Genomic DNA, 23,909 nt, shown 5'->3' with positions numbered 1-23,909 from the left:
GCCTTCTTCAAGTGTTCCCGCGCTTTTTTTCTAAACCATAAACAACACGTATTAAAAAAAATCCAAGCCATCATCTATAGTCGCCATAGTTGACTGACTTGACTTGCCACATGTCATGTCTTCTTGTCTTGCTTGCTTGTCATGTCACTCGCCCACACAGACTATAAGAAGATAACGTACCAAGTTCGGCTTTGGAGAATAAACCACTTTACTTACTAGGATTTATGTTTTACTTTCAGTGAAGTATTTTAATAAAAAGCTCTATAACTTTTATTTTGTAGAATAATAGGTACCTATGCAATAAGTGTTTTATCAACTATTTTATTGTATATAAGGAGAAAGTATCATGCGGCGGAACTTATCATGGGAGGTAAGAACGTAAAAATAAAATAGAAACACACCGGGCGGCTGGTGTATGGTTGATTTTATTATTTAAATTCCTACAAGTACAATCTAATCTTACAACTTTTATTCCAGGTTTTACTCTTCTTATTGCTTGTACTAGTTCAAATATCTATACAAGCAAAGAAACAGAAAACGCTAGTAATTACGGATATCGATGATATTAAAGAATTTAAAAAGTTATTGAGGACGAAGACAAATGTGATGGTACTCTATCTGAATAAACCGAGGGCTTCTCAAGCAGTGTCCGATATCTTTAAAGACACAGCAGATGTGATGAAGGGCCAAGCTACCCTAGCCATGATAGACTGTAGCAACAGGTAAACTTTTTAATTCATGTTTTCTATCTTCTTCTTCTATCGTGTGGGTTGTGAGGTGGAGTGTTTTCTATAATTTAGATAAAAAGGTAGCTTTTCACTCTGTGTATCCAACATCTGTTATATTAATAGAAAATTTTAAGTGGATCTTGTTTTATAGTCAAATGTCTTGGTTTTTCAGTGAAGCCAAGAAGCTTTGTAAGAAACTAAAAGTTCCCTCAGATAAACCCTTCTACATTAAGCATTACAAAGATGGAGATTTCCATAAGGACTATGACAGAGGTGAAACAATTAGCTCAATGGTGAACTTCTTGCGGGATCCTACAGGAGATTTGCCTTGGGAGGAAGATCCAGCTGCTACTGACATCTACCATTTAGCAGATTCAGAGGTAAAGTCCATATAACAATGTTAATAAGGCTTTAGTTTATAGGTATATTTTATAAATATTTTCAAGTCACAATTTGTACCTTCTTTGTATAGAATCTTACATGTAATGTATGCAACAAATCACATACAGGGCTATCAAACAATTAGCGAGTATGCCTAACGCGTCATATTACTGCATAGCGAAAAACTGCTTACGGTTGTGAGACCAATGCTGTATTATTGGAAAACAAAACTTATACTCTATTGAACGTCTCTTTAATCATTATGTTTATGGATTACAGTAAACACTAATACTTATACTACACTACATTACAACTCATTGTCCAGTTGTTTATTTAAACAAACAGATAAGATAATAATGCAATGTGATTGTGTAGGGTGGGTGTGATTCTTTATTGTACCTCTTTGTAGTTTATGTTTAATATTATTTTTTATGTTTAATATTATTAAAAGAATAGCGCCTTTCAACAAGTTATATGACATATGATTTACAAAAAAAAACATCCATGATATTATGCTGTAATCTTGATTGATTAGCTTAATTTTCAAGCAGTACCTAGTTATGTAGTCTTTTGATAACAAAAATTGCTTTAACTTCTATATCACTGCTCAGCGATGCATGAAATTCGAAAATGTTATGACATTGGCATAGTACACACATGATTAAAATTTTTGTATGATGTGATGATACATATAGAAGACTTTAGGGTGCTTAAGTTAAGCCTTTGCTGGGGAAAATGCCATGCTTAGTTACATAGGTAGTATATTGAGGGTTTATGATAGTCATATTAATGTTATAGGCGTATTACGCCTGGACGCCTGACGCCAAAATATGTATAGCATTTACTTTTATTTTCTCTTTGATGATGGTTTTAATGAATTTTATTTTAAATTTTTGTAACAAAGAAATATGTATAAAGTGTTTCAAGACCTTGGTCACTCAAGTGCTAGATCCTTCTATACTCTCTTCTCTTTCTACCTGCAGTATAGGCTAACTAGACGTAAGTGTATTGATGATGATGTGATCCAGCCGATTTCGACTACGGCGACTGCTTCAATAACGAAGTTCATGTGCTCGAATGTGGCTTATGTATGCCAAGCTGAAGTGGCAGTGGACAGGCCACATAGTGAGGAGAACCGATGGCCGCTGGGGCGGAAAGGTTCTCGAATGCCAACCACGTGTCGGACGACGCTCAGTGGGTAGGCCCGCTACAAGGTGGACTGACGATCTGGGAAGGTCGCGGGAAGCTGCTGGATGCGGGCAGCGCAGGACTGATCGTTGTGGAGATCTTTGGGGGAGGCCTATGCCCAGCAGTGGGCGTCGTACGGCTGATAATAATATAATAATAACATCTCTTAGCATATACAACTATTGAGTGATTATTTTCGTGTTGTATTGTAGGCGCTGAACAAGTTTATAAAGAAAGGAGCTGCAGCATACAAGAAGGCTATGATAATGTTTTATGCACCATGGTGTGGTTACTGTAAGACATTGAAACCTGAATATGTTGAAGCAGCTATTGATTTAAAGGTAATTGACTTACGGGTTTACTTGGCTTCTTGCATAATCTGCCTTCCTCTAATTTACGTAATGTTTAGTCCCCTTTCTCTGGTTTATTTGATTTACTACCCACTTTTAATTTTCATCTCCTTCTTATTTGACACAAAATTTAAAGTACCAAAAGTCAATTGGAATTATTTGAGATGGCAGTTTACGTAAGTGTCTTAAGTATAAGTCATGATCACCCTACTTTTTTCTTTCAGGGAGAAGCCCTCCTCGCGGCGATTGATGTTGCTAAGCCAGGAAACTCTAAGATCAGACAAACTTACAATATAACAGGATTTCCGACACTCTTGTATTATGAGTAAGTGACTTATTCTTCATCATTCGTGAATTCATAAATAGTTCCATAAAATAATGACCAAAATGGACACAGCACTTTTTAATTTGACTTGCCTATAAGTGATATATCACAGAATACTTTTTAAGGTCTTCGTCATTTTATTGCGTGATTTATATGGCAGTTCATTGCAAATATGTGGAGGAAAAGATATGGAAATGTTAATTTCATATTTCATTGTGATTTTCACGTTTTCGAACTGGTGACGGTTTTTATGTTTGTACCGTTGTTTGTATGTTTGATCAATCACCTGGATTGTAATGTTTAAATAAAAATATTATTGACTTATGGACATTCATTTAATTTAAAAAGTAATAGGGTAAAGTATGAGGAATCTAGAAACAAATATCGTTTTCAGAAAAGGCCAGTTGCGGTTTCCTTACAATGGTGAAAATAAAAGACAGGCGATAGTAGACTTTATCCGGGATCCCGCGTCGCACATGCAACAAAAGAAAAAGGAGGTTGCTGACGAAAGTTGGTCACCAGACTCGGATGTTGTGCATTTAAATTGTAAGTACCTATTATTTGCGCTTAACGTAATACTGACCTAATAATATCCGCCCGCGACACCATCCATATAGACGTCGGCGTTAATATTGTGTAACTTCCGCTATCGTGACGGATTATTTCAAGGATAAAAACTATCTTATGTCCATCCCTAGGTCTGAAACTCTCTCCATACCGCATCTAAATCGATTCGGCGGTTCAATACAAATAAATATTGCATACAGGCACAGAATTCATTTTGTTTTTATGATTGTGCAGCTGTACCTGCCGTGACATGCGTGTTTTTATGTATGAATGTTTTTAACAATAACAAGATATTTATTTCACTCACCTCAGAAAATCACAAATGAATAAAAAGTGTCTAATCTCTGTGTCTGTAAAAATAGTGGTGCAAGAAGAATTTACAATGCTATTTTCTTTTTTCTGAGGCTAGTCATTTTATTATAACAGCTACTTGTCAATGTCGTGGCCTTGGTGATTTTTTGTGCACAACGATGGAAAATTATAGAAATTAACTTTTCCTTAACGGGTAAACCACAATTTAACAGCATGATTTAATAGAAAATTCAATAAAAATGTTGAATATTAATTATAACAGCATTGTATCGCTGTTCAGCCGATTACGGTCGTATAAAGGTAAAATCATCAGAAAGTGTAGAAATACTAACAGTGTGCAGTTATATTGATGCGATGACATTATTTTTAGCGGAAAATTTCGATAACGTGTTGTTGAAGGCTGAGCATGCTCTTGTCGTTTTCTACGCTCCGTGGTGTGGGCACTGCAAGAGGATAAAACCGGAGTTTGAAAAGGCTGCGACCAAAATTAAGTCTGAAAAGGTAATATTTATTTCATCAACTGTTTTCATGCACGAGTTTACTAACTTCCTAAGAAAAAAGTTGAAAATTCTAACTCGGGCGGGGATAAGCATCCGATGGTCAATCGACCCGGCTTTTGTGTTTGTGAATTTTCGCTAAGCACACGGGTACGGGATATAAAAATAATAAATATTTCAATTATGTTAGTTATTTATGTAAATATATCTTTTTACTATTTAACACAGATAAACGGCCTGCTCGCGGCCGTCGACGCTACGAAGGAGCCAGCACTCGCGTCTCAGTTTGGTGTTAAGGGATACCCAACCCTAAAATATTTCAATAAGGGTGAATTTAAGTACGATGCTGGCCACGTCCGTCAGGAAGATCAAATTATCAATTTTATCAAAGTAAGTTGAACGTTTCTCATGTCAAAAATAAAACGAACAGAATACTGTCTATTTTATTACTTATTCTAAAGATGACTGCTTCACTACATTACTTAGATAGATAAACTGATACTTCTCTGTTGAAGTGGTAGTAAAAAAATAAAAATTTTCGTCTAGTGCCTGACGTAAAAACCTTCGTGTCCACTAAGCATTGTATCACTCCGACAGGATGGACCATTATATGAAGACAGTGAAGACAGACTCTTACAATCGACATCAGTATCATGAAACGGAATTATAATGGGAGATTTTCTTTTTTGGAATTCATAAAAATAGACGCTTAACCAACTGGGCCATTACCATGATGCCAAAGATAGAAAAAAAATCTTTCTTTTTTAGGAAATAAATGGTTCGTTTAAATTTTGCACAAATCCACGAGACAAAGACTTCTGTTCTTATTCTCATTCTCTGGGCAAAATCTGATCAGATTCTGTTTTCTTTCTTCGTTATTTGTTTATTAAGTTTATTTTCAAAAATAAACATTTAAGTAAATTTTTATTTTCATTGTGACATGTACGTTCGTGATTTCAAAAAGAAAATCACAAATAATATAACGTTCCGCTCCTTTTTTTTTGGTAACTGAGGGGAAATCCTCATGGATACCTCGCCACCCGGGGGAGTGACGAGATGTCGGACTCTTACCGACTAAAACCCTTCCGATGGCCCTCTGCTGCGCATGTCGGGAAGCTCCGGGATCTCTAACGAACGCACCGGTGCTTCACTCGCGCTTGCTATTATAAGCGCGTCCCGGGGTAGGTCCCCACCCCTACGCCATCCTAGTTTTACGGCAATGTGAGGCCATGTCACATCGCCGTCCTTCCCGGAGGAGCACGTCCCTCCCGGAGGTATGAGGAGCGGCTCGGGCCCCCGCCATTACCACACACGGTCTCCAGTGTCCCCTTTCAGTCGCCTCTTACGACAGGCAGGGGGTACCGTAGCCCTATTCTGCGCCCGGAACTACAGGGCGGAACGTTCCGCTCCTTACAGTAACCTACCAAGTTTAGCGCCATCCCTCATATCCCTCAAAATCCCTCAATACGATGCGACCAGCCATATTTCGATGTGGCCAAGTCACTGTAGGCAATCGGCAAATACGTTGCTCCCAATTGATCTGCTCAGGCAGATTTTGATCGGCCCAGTTTTACGATCGGCCCACGACATATATAATTCATGAGAGGTGTATTTGTGTTAGAACCCACAGGAGCCGCCGCCCCCGCCGCCGCCAGAGAAGCCCTGGTCGGAGGAGGAGTCGGCCGTGCGCCACCTCGACGCCGCGACCTTCCGAAACACACTGCGGAAGATCAAGCACGCCATCGTCATGTTCTACGCTCCATGTAAGTAACATGTTACAGTTAAAACACGTTTTTATTTAAAACGAGTTTATCCTAGTTATTTAAAACTAGTTTTTATTATAGGCCTTTGTAAAAACTTTGTAAAGATAAGCAATTTAGGGCTGTCGTTACTTTTTGTCTAACCTAACCCATTTAGTAACGAAGCTTAGTTAATATTATAGGCATATATTTTTAAAACTATCTAGTTTTACCACAGAGCCTTAGTAAAAACTGGCTTCAACTAGGGAAAACTTTTTGGACATTGATGACTGATTGTCCGAAAGTAAGATGGTCCGTGTTTTGGAGGACATGAAGCAGTTAGTCCTGTTACTATTTATTTAAGTATGGTAGTCGTTACATGAGCTATGTCAGAGGCCTTTCTCAACACAATAGTAACCCTGACACCAATGTTTTGATCGGTCATTGGCCTCGCAAACTACACGTGAGAAGAGGGGCTTCTTTATAATTCATCCCTATCGTTTGCAGGGTGTGGTCATTGCAAGAGTACGAAGCCCGAGTTTGTGAGGGCGGCAGAGAAGTTCGCCGATGAACTGATGGTGGCATTCGGTGCGGTGGACTGTACCGCGCACCAGGAACTCTGTGCCAACTACAACGTCAAAGGATACCCAACACTAAAGTACTTCAGCTACTTCGATAAACTTGTCAAAGACTACAATGGCGGTCGCAAGGTAAACTACATTTCAGTTCTTAAGATACTATCATGAAAAATTGTAATAACCAAATAAGTGATTATTTAGAAGATAATTATGAATGCATGGGATTATCAGTTTGGGAACCGTCAGGGCCTAGGCAGCCAAATTACTGAGATCTTTTTTTAAGAATGTCTAGGGCCCTGTGCCGAGGTTTTTTAAAAAGCTTATTTTCCTCGGCTGTAGTACTGTACAAGTTGTTAGAGGCTGGAGTAGTTTTAGGTAGATGAGATTAGGTGGATGAGTAGGTAACATAGTTACCTATGTGAATAAATTATTTGAATATCAGACAAAAACGTTCACGACGTTCTGTGTTTTATTACATTACATAGATATATCCCTTAAATCAACAATGTAACGTAATGTAGAATCATAGTTTATAGTAGGTTTATAGTAACACTGGACCTTTGCCATATTTTTAAATAAATACGTAAATTGCGTTATAGACGACCAGATATGATTGAGTTTTTTCATTTCAGGAAGCGGACTTCGTGTCTTACATACATAGTCAAATGGAACATCAGACGCAACAGAAGGCTAAGACAGCTCAACAAGCAGGATTTGGCGTCAACGTAGTGTTGGCAACTGACAACGACTTCGAAAAGATAGTTGGTTCTGCCACGCCAACCTTTGTTATGTTCTACGCTTCATGTGAGTAATAGTCATATTTCTGGAGTCTATTGTAGTACTACTTTCGTATCCGTTAAGATACCATCGCAGCCATAATCCCATCTTTTATCGTGTGGGTTGTGAGGTGGATTACGATTCTCACCGACCCCGGTGTCAGGGTTATTATAGAACCGCCAAAGGCGCCTGACATGACTCATGTAACGACAACGTACTTACATCAGTAAGTAACCGGGACCAACGGCTTAACGTGCCTTCCGAAGCACGGACCGTCTTACTTTCAGACAATCAGGTGATCAGCCTGTAATATCCTAACCAAACTAGGGATCACAAAGTAATTTTTGTGATATGTCAGGGGTCTTTGGCGGCTCAATAGTAACCCTGACACCAGGGTTGATGAGGTTGCTAATCCACCTCACAACTCACTCGATAGAAGAAGAAGATACGATCAATGTAAAACGAGGGAAAGTGACAAAACTGTTTTTGTTTCCAGTTTGTGGTCATTGCACGACGGTAAAGCCCACCTTCAGCAGACTGGCCACCACAATGAAAGAGCAGAAAATAGTACAAATTATAGCCATTGACGCCGCTGAAAATCCCAAGGTGGCCGATCTTGCCAAGATTGAGACTCTGCCCACATTCAAGATGTACTCATCAGGGAAAGAGACAGCATTATACGAAGGAGATAGGTCCTACGACGACATGTTAAACTTTTGTAAAACACACCAAAAGGTGAAGGACGAATTGTGATCTTAGTGGCACCTTATTTAGTTTCCAAGCATCACATATATCCAAGACAAATAGAACTTAACTATATTATGTTGATTGCTCATGCGTACATCAATAGAGTATCCTTGTTAGCCCAGACCAGTTAGGCGAGTTAAGGAATGAATCCCGGAATTGTAGCTTATAAACAAAAAAAAATGTCCAAGGATAAATTTATTTTGTAACAAAATCTACCAAAAATTATGATTTTAAAATCCATAAAAGTGTAACAGTAATTAGTTTAATGTCATATTAAAAAAGGTTCAGAGGCACCTACCCGATAGCTTCGACATACCTTGATTTGGCGTATTACATTCATAACAAATTAACCTGTGAACCAGATATGTAGAAGCTAAACTTTGGGTCAAACGAAAACAGACGACTTCAATGTTCACACGAGTGTTTTCGCAAAGTAATATACCTGGTGCAACTGGAAAAGTGATAAAGATCGCCGAAGTGAATGAAAAAAATATAATATACAAAATTCCGATTCGATTCCGAGGTTGAATCCTTACTAACTTGGTATGTCTGGGGTATGTGTCGAGTCTTTCAGTATTGAAACTTGCATTTAAAACGATCACGTGAACGCTTAATAATTATTGAATGTATTTCATTATGTATGAAAGCTAATTAATTGTATAGTAAGAGTTGTTATAATATTTTTTTTAATTGTTGCCGTTTTGGTATCCATTTATATTTTAAAGTAAGATTTTAGAGTATGTACAGTCATATAGAATAACAGTTAATAAAATTGATATTATAGTTTATATACATACAATATACGTAATTTGTAATGTAGAATACGTACTAATAAATTTACTATGAGTTGATCTCGATGTGGTTGAAAATCCAATTAGGGACTTCCCAAACACACGATAGATGGCGTTGTTCACTTTTAATATGATAAGTACCTATTTTCTCATTGCTGGGGTACATAATTATTCAAAAACGTAATATAAAGGCGGAAGCATATATAAAACTAATTGTTGCTCCAATTGGTGATCTAAATAGGATCACATTATGTATAGAATGATTGCTTTTCTTTATTTTGATCAATAATAATGGGCGAAAGTTCTAATTGTACCGTGGTGTAATAAAAAGGCTCATCGTTTATACCCAAAAACAAAGACAAAAGATGCATATGTCTGTTATCCATGAAATTAGAAGTTTAAACGAAGAAAAAACTTAACAAAGCCTTCTATCGTGTTTTTGGGGAACGCCGATTGGTAAGTCCCTAACTGTATTTTCGCTGCATAATAAAATGTGTAATGAAATCTCATTGTTGTAAGTATCAGTGCGGCTGCCGATCAATTTGATAAATCAATCGTTAATATTATGCTGTACCCTGTTGCAATAAAGAATGTACTCATTACCAAGTAGTATCGACTTGACAATTACTTGCATTTACAGCATTTGCAATATGCTAGTTTTCAACTAGTCAAATCAGTCACTTTTTACTAAACATCAAAACACGAAGGGAATTTGTATGAAAAGCAACCTGTGACGTCATAGAAAAATGTGACAAAAAGTCGCTTATTATTACATTTTTCTTAATTAAAATTTATAAACAAGTTACTTAAAAATAGAAAACGTTTTTTGTCACCTTTAGATCTGTCTTTATTTAGTAAACAGAATTTCATAATTTATCTTTGGCCTAAGTGTGGTGTCTGACAACAAGTCTATGAAAACAAGTGTACTTATAAGAATGTACCTTTTATTTGTTAATTTCATATTTCCAGAAGTGAGTTTGCGATCGGAGCTGTCCATATTTTACGAGCTGTACCAATATTGCTTCTTTCAGTTCCACCACCTTAAAGAACTGGAATAGAATGGTGATATAATGGTGAGATCAACTTTATATCTGCAGTATGAAATTTATTAGTTTCTGAGAAAATAATTGGTCAGGTAAGGACAATCCACGTTGCTATTATTAAACGTAGCAACTTAATTGTTAAAATCGGAAACATATTTAGCGCGTTATTGTTAGTTCATTGGCAACTAAATTCCATTCGCATGTACTTAAATTAAGTATTATCATAAGCGTTTACGTTGGACACTGTAAATTGTACCTGTGTATCACATGGGCTTCCAAATGAGTAGTAAATAAATTCATATACGCATTGTAAATATGTATCTTTTTACCGTATACGCAAGTTGATATTGGAGTATTTTATTACAAACTTGAGGGTGTATTTTGATACAATTTGAGAATAACGATATTCCGAAAATGTTTAAGGAGTAGGTAGTGTATGGTTGCGGTGAACAAATCATACATTGAACATTAACGGGCGAAAACAATGAATATGAGCGAAACGCTTGACAACGTATACATTTGTGCCACAGCTTTCTATTAAACAAGCTTGTGCGGCTATTTTATTGATCCGAATGACGAATACCTTATATTAGTTTAAATTATAATATGTATATTGAATCAATCTTCTATACTGTTTATCATTTTGTTAAGGAAAAATGAATACTCCCGTTAATTTACAGATCAGCAACTTAATCCATGTCTACTGCAGAAAATCAAATCATTTATAATTATTTATACTATTATACATTTCCATTGTTATTTAACAATAAAAACTAATTTACACATTGTTTTTGTTCTTTTTTTGTGGAAAATTATGTTGGATAAGCTGCGTGTCTCAGTATAGTCTGCCGAGGTATAAGTACACAACTTTATCACGTTGGCCTAACAGAAAGCTGAGCGTGAGTACCTACTTCTTGCGATGGATGTGCCTCTGACTACCTCGATTGGGGTAGTTTCTGCTAGGTATAAATTGCAAAAGGCATGACCTTTTTGGTAAAGGATCTGTACTCCACTGTCTTGAGGCCACCAACTCCGCTCCTTGTCAATAGTTGCAAATTTTCCTATTTCGATAGGAACTCGTACTCCCGCACATCGAGATGCTATGAACCTACGCTCGTTTTTGCCGCAAAGGTGCTCATTGATTTCGGCCACAAAAAAAGGCCACAGTATCTGACATAAAGTCAATATTTAATATACTGGGTGTTAGTGACATCGTAACGAATACTGAGGGGGATGATTCAGACCATGATTCTGAGTTAAAATCGAGTGGAATTTTCCGTCGCAAAATTCATGATTTTTTTTATTATTTTTTTAATTATTTTCAATTCTATACTTTTGCGATCGAAAATTCCACTTGATATTAACTCAGAATAATGAGCTAAATTAGCTCCCTCAGTATTCGTTACGATGTCACTTACACCCTGTACCAGTACATACAGGTAGCCATACAAGCATGTATGGGTGTTAGTGACACCGTAACGAATACTGAGGGGGATGATTCAGGCCATGATTCTGAGTTGATATCAAGTGGAATTTCCTGGCGGAAAATTCATGTTTTTTTTTGTGTTTTTTTAAATTATTTTCCATTCCATACTTTTGCGACGGAAAATTCCACTTGATATCAACTCAGAATCATGGCCTGAATCATCCCTCAAAGTTTTCGTTACCATGTCACTAACACCCTGTAGATAATGATGTGAGTTAAATACTCAAGGTACTTATGGCAAAGTAAAATAATTTATTTCAAAAACATTGGTGTGATTTTCTTATTAACTACACAGCGATAATTGATTCGTACAGCTCTTGGTTTGCGAAGAAATATTAGTCATGCGATTACTAGTCATTGCGTACGTGTAGCCAGAGTATTCAGAATCGAGAGGGTAGAAATACTGGTTGTAGCACAGGTAAGAGGAGACGAGACCGAGCAGGGAGCCGACTAGCACGTCCTCCCAGTGGTGGTGGTTGTCGCAGCAGCGGCTGATGGCGACGGCGGCGGCCGCCACTAGTGGCGACACGCACGTCACCACGTGGATCGCATTGCTCTCCTCACCCGACAGCACTCCCAGCTTACCGCATAGCCAAAAGCTCAAGAATCCCATGGAACAAAACGAAAAACTGCTATGTCCGCTCGGAAAAGATTTTCTCCCTTCCAGAATGTCTTTCAAATCACCGGTACAAACTAGCTCCTTCGTCATCTCTCCGTCTGGGAAGCAGCGATAGAAATAGTCGGGACGCGGCCGCCCAGTCATCAGCTTGATTGTTTCCGTGATCACGGCGTTGATCGACAGGGCGAGCGTCCACGCCAGGAAGGACTGGGTGAGGTCTACGTAGTTCTTTGTGAGGTACAAGGGTACACCGATAAGTATTAACGGTATGATGATGACAATCAGTATAGTAGCCCAGGGCGGTACGTAAGACTGATGTCGCGGGCGCTTATAATTGTTGAGCAAGTCGACTTCGCTGATGTGGTGCATGTGCGGAGAGACGGTCAGTTGCATGACAACCGCCACCAGCAGCAGTATCACCCGGACGATCAGTTCTGTGAATAACTCGGTGGAATCGATGGATGTTCGCAGGTTACGTATCCCCGGCCACATGTCTCGGCGGTGTGATGACGTCCGGATCCATTTGTCCACTATTTTAATTTATCGCCCGACGATGCGAGATCCATTTTTCACGTATTGATTTCATATTAATTACAATTTCAGAGTTCAAACTTTTATATAAAATTTACGAAATTATTGACAATACACCCGAGCCAACATAACAAAACCAAAGAGAAGAGGTATACAAAAATCACTATAAACAAAACGACAAGTCAAAACGTCAAGTCGCTTACGATCTTTTTTTTGCATTCATAATTGTTCTGATTGTTTTATATCGCAAGACGTGTGACTTTCGCAGAAGCTTTTAAGTTGCAAACACTTTGAATGTTTCCTTCGTTGAACCTCCCTTAATAGAAGATACCTGAGGTACCTGTCCAATATGTGAATATTGTATCAAGACATTAATATCGACCTACGTATTCGGCTAGCTGTAACGCACTCACATCTAACAATTCATGTTCTCCTGGTTTACCAATACGTTCGGACGACCTGCTAGCTTCCTGGCTTGCGCAGTAGATAGGCAGTAGTGTATGACGGATACAGTTAGTCGCGGATATTAGCTGCAGATAATTTGATAGAATTATCTTGCTTCTATGCTAGACTGGAAGCGAATAACACACATATAGGTAGAACGCGTTCAGCTGCTTCCCGGGCATGTGGTAAAAACCAAAATATTATGTCCCTTTCAAACATGATGGACTATTAAATGGGCGATACATGCGGTGTTCACAATAATATTCATCTAAGTGCTCTGTCGACAACTTGTGGCTCTGCCCTCCCCATTAAGCTATATTAGGTACGTGCCATTACGATTAACAGTTCTGTTGCCAAAACAAAATAACCACTATAGGTATGTAAATAACCTTTACCTACTTACCTACCTATTTCTTATCAAAATTGTTTTTCCAGTGCAATGATAATACCTATATAACTATACTTACTTGTTTCTTGTTCTTTAAATATTGTTAAAAATATGAATCCACGCGACAATAAAGGTTCGTAGATATGTGAACTATGATTTAATTCGGCTAGGACTGACCCATCCATCTAATCAAAAACGTAATTCATTTTTATGAATCTTTGCTGATTTTTGCATACTTGTTTTTGGACGTGACTGTACATATGCCTGCGGCGTTGCACCAATGGCCAACAATGCATTTTACGTCAATAGGAATCCTACAGTCAAAGCAGGACAGACATTTGCACACAGGACTAATGTTTAAAAGAGACAAAAGTATCATGACGTAGTTTGATCAATAACCTAGATTTTCTCCAGGTGACGTCACACTGCACTGGAAAACGTCACTAATACTGAGTGTAATAGGTTATCAGAATCTCGTGTGTTTGAGAGGGACAGTTGCAATCATTTTGATGTGTTTTATCTTCCTAGTCTCTCATGTTGTCCTGGTATCAGGAAAGTGCGATATGAAGATATTGACGGAAATAATACTTCGTACGTATCAAGTACACTGGGAGCTCATAAATCAAAGATGGTTAAAATATAGAGATAGAAATATTTTGATACTTTCATTTAAAATTGGGCGGGTCGAAGGTAAGCCCTACCTTTTAGCCCATTAAAATCTAGATTTTTCATCTTGCACCCTAATGCTCTGAAATATGATTGTAAATGATTTATTGCGACACAAGTCCTATATAGTTTTACGTCCGCTTTACACCCATGGGAGAGCTTCTTCCAAGACAAGCTTCTTCTAGGAGCATAACTACTTATTCAGAGTGTTCTCGAGGGTCGTAAACCCGTATGTAAGTACTTATGAAGGAACTAAAACTTCATCATCAGCCGTACGACGCTCACTGCTGGGCATAGGCCTCCTCCAAGGATCTCCACGAGGATCGGTCCTCCGCTGACCGCATCCAGCGGCTTCCCGCGACCTTTACCAGATCGTCGGTCCACCTTGTAGCGGGCCTACCCACTGAGCGTCGTCCGACACGTGGTCGCCACTCCAGAACCCTTCCGCCCCAACTAAAACTTAGTAGTCCTTAAAGCCGAGACTTTTATGGAAGCAAGTAGAAAGTAACGCTGGATATTCACAGGAACTAAAACTTTATCGATAATTTTAAGTTTTAAAATTGGCGTCTCGTGATAGAAAAGGTTATAAGTAGTCTATAGCTTACACTATTCAAAATTATGTATCAAAAATATCGAATACCTATTGAAAGAACCATTTTTTTAAACATCAATGATTTCAACAAAGCTTTTGAAAGCTTCGTGTTACTTACTAAATATTAATCTTTACTCACTATAAAGGTAAGTAAGTAAGTACCTATTCCTATTGAAGTTATTTCTTTTTTGTTACGATGAGATGCACATATTTATACTTCGACTTGAACAGCTTTCGATGTTATCTATTTTGTTACGTGATGTCCCTAACAGAACTTGTCGTGGTTTTCACATTTAAGTTTCTGCTGGTTTGATAGTTATAAATAGTGCTACATTTTGTGACTGCACTAGGAGACTAGAAACCTGAAGAGATGCATCCTGCGGATGACACAGATAGAAACAGCTGTCGCCCTGTTGCGCTTTAAATTCGGTGCAAATAAGGTGCAAATCTGTTGCAAATACAATTTCAGGAGGCGGTCCGAACTAAGCACTCAATGAAAATTAATACAAGACCTGAAGTTCTAGGCAATACGGTTGGGAATCAGGTTACAATTCGAAATGAACGTGGTGTCTACCGGAGCATCCTATCATGCACCCCCATCCCTTAAAGGTCCGTGCAAAGTGTTACAATATCAAACTGAATGGGAACTTACCAATGCAATGTATTTTTTCTAACTTTAGAGTGACAAGTGGAACTCTTAAATAAAATATATACAACTTATATAAGAGGTGCTGTTCTTCGATCTGAAATATAGTGGTGACGCCGACAATAGGCGTTCAGCCCTTGCAAATGTAGCCCATCTGTACGAGCCATTTGGGGAGGTGCCGTTAGTAGAATCGACTTCGCAAGTTTATGCACTCCTGGTACTGATACCACTGTACTAACGTTAGTGAGGTCATGGCACGTTGAGGTCCAGTTTCCGATAATGTTAATGAGTACGATTGTGATACGCAAACGATTGTTTGGCAATGTTTTATACCCATTCTGAAAACCAATGGTACTCAAGATGAACAATTTCCCGGAAAACTTTGCAGATAACCCATTATAGGTGCTAGAGTCGTTACAAAGCTTTTTGCACAGGGTATTTCTTCCACTAAACTATCTAATCGAGACGTTACTTCCGAATAATAACTTATGGCACCGAACAATATAAAACATCAATACTTACGCAATACACACTTGGATAATTTTGAAGATGTTTGTTTGTGTTGGTATACGTACTTATAGGAATGTTCTTACATTGTTGCATCACGTTACGCATGCCAAATCCGAGAATGGTGGTATAGTTACATATTAGTTTATGAATAGCTGTGATTCTTTGTTTACACGTTGGCACCAAAATTGGAACTCATTACAGTCGCCTATTCAATATCTAAAGTAGGTAATTACTGTCTAAGCTTTTCCTCGACTCTCGTGTGCGGTTGAAGCAATTTTATCCGTTGGATGCTTTTGTAGGCTTCGGTTATAATAATATGTGAGTAATACAAACAATGTCACCATAAGTATTTTGTATACACTTTAGATTTCTACAAAAGTTTTTATATACTCGTCTACAAAAATTAATGATTATATGTCATAAGATAAGTATCATGTTAAAGGGAATAGTATCTAGAATCAAGAAATGAAATCATTTGCGTAATTTCTATCTAAATTTGTGTCAACTTTTTGTCCACCAGTGTATACATGAAGTATATTTACAGCAAGTAAAGTATGGGTCATCATTATGTACCTTGTTAACTCATTACGCATTACTTCTTTCGGTGATAGGATAACATACCCACAATTACAAATTTACGCATTTTATAACAGTAAAGTTGTATCATTGAAGTAAGGTCGATAACTTAAAATATTTGGTAACATATAAAGCATTTTGTTTCATTTCTATTCTTTCTCTCTAAAGAATGCAATACCTACCGCAAGATAGTTTGTGGTTCACCATCCATCACCACGTTTGCCCCTGACAATGTTTCACCACGCCACGCTTTTTGCATTTTTGTGTTATGTACTGTAACGCTTACTATATTAGGTATATTCATTATAAGATTAACAACTGTTATTTAACTTTAATTTTAGAGGAGTCTTGTTCTTGCAAAGATGAATTGGCGATTGTGTTGACTTTCGTAAACAAAACATTTTCATTATCTTTAGAACTTGCAGCGACTTTTGATAAGATATGATGAATCGAGTGGTGACAGGTGACATAACACTATATTGTTCAATCGCTCTCAAGTCTAGCAAAAACCACATATCAATTACGCTTATTTTTTATTTTATAAAACCACCAACCCGCAGAGGAGCATCATAGTGGTGGTTCATACATCGTGTGTACTTAGTGGATTCATGTAAATAAACAATTTATTTACTCAGTAACATATTCTAATGAGTTATGTATTTAAATCTAATTCGAAAGTAACACATACCCGTGCGTGCAGATTTACAAGACTTGATCCAAGTTAGGAATATAGAAAAGTGAATTACCTATATCTTGCAATACAGGAATGGCAGATGATTATAGGTGTTCTAATAGTAACTACATTACAACCATTACCTATCTCTTTCCCGAAACACTTGTAAAGCAGCTATTTTCTGTAGGGTCGCTTGATAACATCATCTTTCAGTTAGCTAGGTAGATACCTACTTCTGAGACAGCTTCGTCCTTAAATCGAATGCAGTTAACTAATAAAGGTAAGTGCAAATTTTTTAATATTATTAAAATTACTTTTTAAAAGACAAGTTTACCAAACAGTAGCTCTTTGTTTCTGTCTTCGTGAGGTGATGTAGCTTTACTCAGCAACAAGTGAAGACTCGATCTTATCATAATAACCTTCCGCCTATTGTATAGTTATAATAACACCTCAAGCAATAAACATTATTGTTCTGCGAGAGTTTCACACAAAGTAATAGGTACCTTCCTACCTAAGCATCAGATTAACAGCGTCGAATTCGAAAATTCTTTAACATTTTACGTATTATAAGAATAATGATTGATGTTATATAAGAACAGTGTCAATAGGTATGCAATGAGATTATTATAATATTGATAAGTATTATGTAATATAAAAAAAATACTCAGTTTTTTTTTGATACATCAGACATGATAATTAGTATTACCTAAGTAGTTTTATTTTGTAAGTATCATGAGTAAAATCACCTATCATACCATGCAGGGTTGGCTGAAAGAGAAGCGTACGTTTTGTTACATAAAGAATATAAAATATGCTTACTTAAGTATATAAATATTATACCTATTACCTATTTTATAATCTGTAAAAAAATGAAGTAGGTTAAGGTAAATTAGATAATAAAGCTAAAATAGATACCTAATCGACATTAAAATGTGACAGGGGACATCTGGCTAGGCCTTCGCATTTGACTTTGAATTTGCTTACTTAGGTTACTAATTACATTAAGCCTAAATGCACAAAATAGAAGAATTCTAACAAATAACCGTGGTAAGTCTACATTACCTGTTGGAGAATTTCCACGCAAGTGCAGTCGCCGCCGGGTAGAACTAGCTAATCAGTGTTAGTGACACCTAATGTCTGTACTAGGAACAGGTTAGGACCTGGCATCCATATTTACTGGCATTTCCTTACTTCCTAACTGGAAACGAGTCTGCTCGGGCAGACAACCTCGACACTTTCTACTTGTATCTGGCTACCACGTGCTTCCAGTGTTACTACATAGAAATAAATCGTTTTTACTGTACTACCGACTGCTTTAATTGTAGATACTGGGAAATTGAGTACCTACTAGATTGTAGGTATACATTTGTTTATTTCTCACATCCTGTGGTTGCGTCTTAGTGATCGAGCTGATTTTATACGATTTCTGTCTTCAACGTTACTTATTGCCTGTAACTACTTATTAATTCACTATTTGAATTAGTTTACAATATTAATACGTTCCCGAATAGAATGTCAAAAGACGAGCATATAAATCGAATTTGATATGCCACACCTTTAAACAGCCGGCAATCATAATACAAAAAATGGTAGCATGACGTATTAGCTTCTTATTGTAAGATAATGGAGCCAAGTAGTACGTAAAGTTGTACACACAAGTAAAGTTTTACAAGAAGAAATGTGTAAAAAAATCATGTATATGACAATTTGAAGCGATATAAGCCTATCGCCACTTAACACTCGGTCCCGGAATGTGTTAATTTACCTACACAGAATAATAAAAATGATATTATTTTAATTAAATGTAAATTGGGTTTGTAGGGAAGGGCTTACTTATCACAATGGGCTTAATATTTCCGTGTTCGTCAGAGAGATTGTAAATATGATTACAACAAAATGTTATTAGCATATTTACGCAGAAGCAAAGATACCATGACGTTCCAAATTTAATGCATTGGGGGACATCCTTATTGGAATAAGGCAAGGTTTATTCAATTAAAAAACCTATCTCATTATGATGCTAGCAATTAATTAATTTACAGAAAGCGTGAATGGTACCATTCTTACTACTTACTTCAAAAAATAAGCTTGTTATATAATTAAATTAACGATCTAGTTTCAATCAGTGTATAAGTATGTCGATACGGATAAATAGAGGTCATACGTCAGCCGGGCATGTGCACCATCATGATGTAACGTCGGAAACTTCCTCTCTAAAAAATAAAAGTGAACGTACTGCACTCACGTAATCGCAGTAATAATTATTTGTGCTACAGACAGAGACAAGCAGAAAACGTCTCTGATGACTCGCTGTGATGAATCTGTGGAGCTTTTGCAATCTCAAGCCATTAAGAGTGAAAATCGTTCACATTAGGTCCCGGCCGTCGCAAATATGACGGGCCATCTAGTGCGATTGTGCTTATTTTTGCCACTTAACGTCAATTCAATGACAATGAACTGCTAAGTTTGATTGGGCTCGGGGTGTCAAAAGACGTTATATAAACTTTTTTGATGTTTTTGCAGTTTCTCGTTACGCTGGAGTAGGTCCAAACTCTCGACACCACAGATTTATACTATCACCCATTGATGTACAAATTAATATGTTACTATAGTTACCTATCACTGCCTCTATACTTGTGGATCTAGCTCGTGGCTACGAACTATTAAATATTCCAAGTTACGCTAGCACTGCCTCATCTTTTTGAAAGCAGGAAAAGTATGACTAACATTAGAGTAATGTATTTAATTCAACACTAATAAGTGTATTGTATAATTATATTTTCGTTCTTTTCAAAAGCAAGTAAGTATTAAAAATAGTACTTATAGAAATGTAGATTTAAACCGTGATAATTACAAAAAATCTTAACAGTTCTTAGCAATCAAAATACCTAGTTATACTTACAGTATAGTTTCTTTATTATTACAAAAGCTGCAGCCCAATGGTAAGTGGTAGATTGCACCATAAAAACAAAATAAGTAAGTACTTATGTAGAATGGTTTTATTGTTCGGGGGATGCGCATGGCGATTGAAGATATTTTCACATCAAGCTGCGCACTGACCGCTTGACCGCGTTTCGTCTGTAAAATTGCTGTCTGCTACAAAATAATTGAATCTACGATTTTGTTAGGAAACCACGGAGTCTTCACCATGATTTAGTGTAATTTTGTGTGAACTTTTGCGCCAAGCCGTTTTGGACATGACCTGCAATGATGTAATATTTATGTAATGGTATTTTAGATATTTTTTCGCATTCTACAGGTTGTGTGTAATTATAAGTAATTGTAATTCTTATAGGATTTATTAAGGAAATAGCATGAGATCGCGTGGATATCATAGCAACGAGAAAGTCTCGAGGGCTTAGTATCGCGAGACTCGTCTAGATCAACGTATTACAGACGTGTTATATCATAGACGCATAATTAAATTACACATTTGCATTTGATGCTTTTTAATTTAGCGAAATAATTTGCAAATTTTGTGTTTTCTCTAACGCACTAATAACATTCTTGTTGCGTTTCTTCTACTATCTATCACTATTAGAAATTAATTCATGGAAATATATATTATATATTTATTATTCTTAAGTACTTGAACTTATTCGTTGACCTGGAGTTATGTAAGAATGTTGATCTAATTACATTAAGTAAGTGGGTATAAATTAGTGAGAGACAGTTTGTCTATAATTTCTATAAGTAAACTTAGCGAAGAACAGTCATGTCAAATAGAAGTTAATAGCTTAATTTATATTACCTATCTAACAAACAATAAAAAGATGCAGTCTATGTTCAAGTGGTTTGTTCATCACGGCATGATAAAAGGCGCATCCAATAACGTAACGCGACACAATATCTCACATTTCGGCTAAATATAGTAGAACAAATTGCATAATAAGTATGTCAAGAAATTGTCTGTGCGCCTAAATACTTTAGTGGGCAGTGTTTTACTCAAGTTTGACAAACGTAAATTGGTAACGGAGCCGTGGTCACATTAACTGCTTCAAATTTCCCGGTTGATATGTGACCGTAGGTGTTGCAATACGCGGAAACTTCGCCGGTCTCAACTTTGACAGCCGTGATCGTCAAGCTCTTACTGCATACTTGCACATTCTTCAGGAAGTCATTAGCTCTCGCCTCATCGCACTGCGATGCTGCAGTCATGACTGTGCATGACCAGGAAAAACGACCATCAACCCCAGACACATTGCGTCTATTACGTAGGTACTTTGATTTGAACCCAGTCTGTGGTTAGACCCTTGTGGTCGCTACTGGTACCTGTTTATGTCGTGACCGGTACGGAGGTGTGTAAACAGGTGTTATATATATATTACATATTGTTCATTGAAGCCACTTGGGTCGGTGCCTGCCATTATGTAATATATGGAACTAGCTGAACTCAGATATTAATGATAACGGCCTCCGTGGTCCAGTGATTTGAGCGTTGGGCTCACGATCCCGCGTTCAAATCCCGGTACATATCACAAAAATCACTTTGTGATCCCTAGCTTGGTTAGGATATTACAGGCTGATCACCTGACTGTCCGAAAGTAAGATGATCCGTGCTTCGGAAGGCTCGTTAAGCTGTTGGTCCCGGTTACTACTTACTGACGTAAGTAAGTAGTCGTTACATGAGGCTAGTCAGGGGCCTTTGGCGGCTCAATAGTAACACTAGTAGACACTAGTAGTAGTAGTAGTGGTTGGTAATCCACCTCACAACCCACACGACAGAAGAAGAAGATCGATTGGTAAGCTTTAGGCTACAATATAAAAAGTGTAGGTAATGTGGGTTTTGAATAAAAAGAAGCACACTTACATCATGACAAAAAAAAAAGATTTTGTAAAAGTCAATGTATTGATTTGTTAATGTTTACCTTTGGGGTAGAATGTCATCGATCGCCCACGCAAGAGCCGAGGAGGTCTATGTCCTGCCGTGGGAGAGTGTACGTACTTTCTCTCTTCTTGCGGCTACCGACTAGATCAATTATTCAATGACGACCATTGTATTATCTTATGTGGAAAGCTTTTCCTGTGAGAAACTTTTCTCGCGTTTTTGGCCTGGTGACAATTATGTAAGCTGCTAAACAGGAAGAATCTGAACTAAGCAAGTGACAAGGCTATTCCAGAAAACGATAAAATATTATGTTCAACGCCTTTAAGCACACAATCCAACTGTCTGGGTAGATCTTTTTAACATAGTTTATGGACGATGGCCTGATCACCTATCATCATACGGTATGTACTTCATATAATCATATTTATCGATGGACTTCGAAGTTAAATGTCTTCTGATCCCTTATGGCCTTGCTTACCTTATTAGGGATTACGGGCGTAAATTTATGTAAGTCTTAGTGGCTGGGAGATGTTGATGATGATGTCTTTGACTGCCTGCATGGAGCCTGGGTTATGTTACCCTTATATGTACCTAAGTATGTTCCAAGTTTCAACCCCGATACTGACCCCGCCGGCGTGGTCGACGACTTCCCTCAATCAGCGCTTATCGTTATCGACCCACTAGTTCGATTAATTCTTTCAAATATCTTTCCACTCAGACGACGCCCTGAGCCGAGGTTCGCGCCCAACTGGACACAATCAGGCCTGTTGTCTTAAACGTCGTACCGGGTGAGAGCCTTCAGCGCTCCGCATTTGTCCGGCCAAGTAGTTAATGCCACTGTGGCAAATATACAATAAGTCACGTCAAAAAAAAATGTTTCGAATGTACGGTGCATGACGCGCAATCTGTGTATGTTCATCTTCGTGGCGAGGCATATGTTACACCCAACAAGGCGTGCGGCAGCGTACAGCGTGCAGCATGCCTCGCAATGGTTGTATCCACGTTACTTGTTAAAGTTTGATATGACCACATTTTAGAAATACTTAATTTATTTTATATAATTTTACAATAGCCACTGACTGCGCAAGTAGGTTCAGTGATTACCCATCACCCACGTTCTGTTCTCTCTTCTCTCGCGCGGGCAGTGAGATCAATGACCGACAACATCGGCCCTAGTGTTAGGGCATCAAGTCATCACCTGCATTAAATTAAAATATCATCATCATCACCAGCCCATTAACGTCCCCACTGCTGGGGCACGGGCCTTCCCTATGGATGGATAGGGAGATCGGGCCTTAAACCACCACGCGGGGCCAGTGCGGATTGGTGGTTATTAACGACTGCTAATGCAGCCGGGACCAACGGCTTAACGTGCCTTCCGAAGCACGGAGGAGCTCGAGATGAAAACTTTTTTTTTTGTGGTCACCCATCCTATGACCGGCCTCTGCGAAAGTTGCTTTACTTCAACAATCGCAGACCGAGCGCGTTTACCGCTGCGCCACCGAGCTCCTCAATTAAAATATCATCGATAATAAACAGGATAGAACCTTTTAATCATATTTCCTCGTCCATGACTAAACACCAAACGTGATATTGTGTCAAATAGAACAATTGTGTAAACAAATGCAAAATACTAGTGAGTTTCTAACTTAACGGTCCATAACAATATTTTGGTAATGTTCCAATTAGTTTGTTTTGTAACAATCGATCGGCCATATAGATATGACGTCTCAAAATTTTATGGGGTTTCGTAATGGTTGAATGAGCTTTACGAGTATTCTTTGTGGATTTAAATAGTTTTAATGGTGCAACATAATATTTGAGTAAAACTAAAGGCATTTTTCCGTATAGCCTTTCCGGTTTTTAAAGAAGGTTTTATAATAGTAACGATTGTCCCGATTCCTGCAAACACCGCCTAATTTTATTT

At 37.7% G+C, this 23,909-nt stretch overlaps 2 protein-coding genes across 2 annotated transcripts; one reads left to right on the top strand and one right to left on the bottom strand.

Annotated features, from left to right (window-relative positions):
* The first annotated feature begins 112 nt into the window (after nt 1-112).
* LOC126380725 (protein disulfide-isomerase A5) lies at nt 113-10,811 on the top strand. The gene is made up of 12 exons (XM_050030319.1): nt 113-370; nt 478-722; nt 901-1,108; nt 2,510-2,638; nt 2,872-2,972; nt 3,367-3,518; nt 4,222-4,352; nt 4,577-4,738; nt 5,970-6,111; nt 6,595-6,797; nt 7,298-7,469; nt 7,939-10,811. Exons 1-12 carry the CDS (start codon nt 347-349, stop codon nt 8,193-8,195), a joined length of 1,926 nt encoding a protein of 641 aa, XP_049886276.1. The 5' UTR covers nt 113-346; the 3' UTR covers nt 8,196-10,811.
* A 979-nt stretch (nt 10,812-11,790) lies between these two features.
* Nucleotides 11,791-12,620, bottom strand: LOC126380425 (phospholipid phosphatase 5-like). The gene has a single exon (XM_050029812.1). It carries the CDS (start codon nt 12,618-12,620, stop codon nt 11,793-11,795), a length of 828 nt encoding a protein of 275 aa, XP_049885769.1. The 3' UTR covers nt 11,791-11,792.
* Between the last annotated feature and the right edge of the window lie 11,289 nt (nt 12,621-23,909).

Source organism: Pectinophora gossypiella, chromosome Z (genome assembly GCF_024362695.1).
Source record: "Pectinophora gossypiella chromosome Z, ilPecGoss1.1, whole genome shotgun sequence".
In the NCBI taxonomy this organism is placed as follows: domain Eukaryota; kingdom Metazoa; phylum Arthropoda; class Insecta; order Lepidoptera; family Gelechiidae; genus Pectinophora; species Pectinophora gossypiella.
This window is presented reverse-complemented; position numbering and strand designations above follow the sequence as displayed.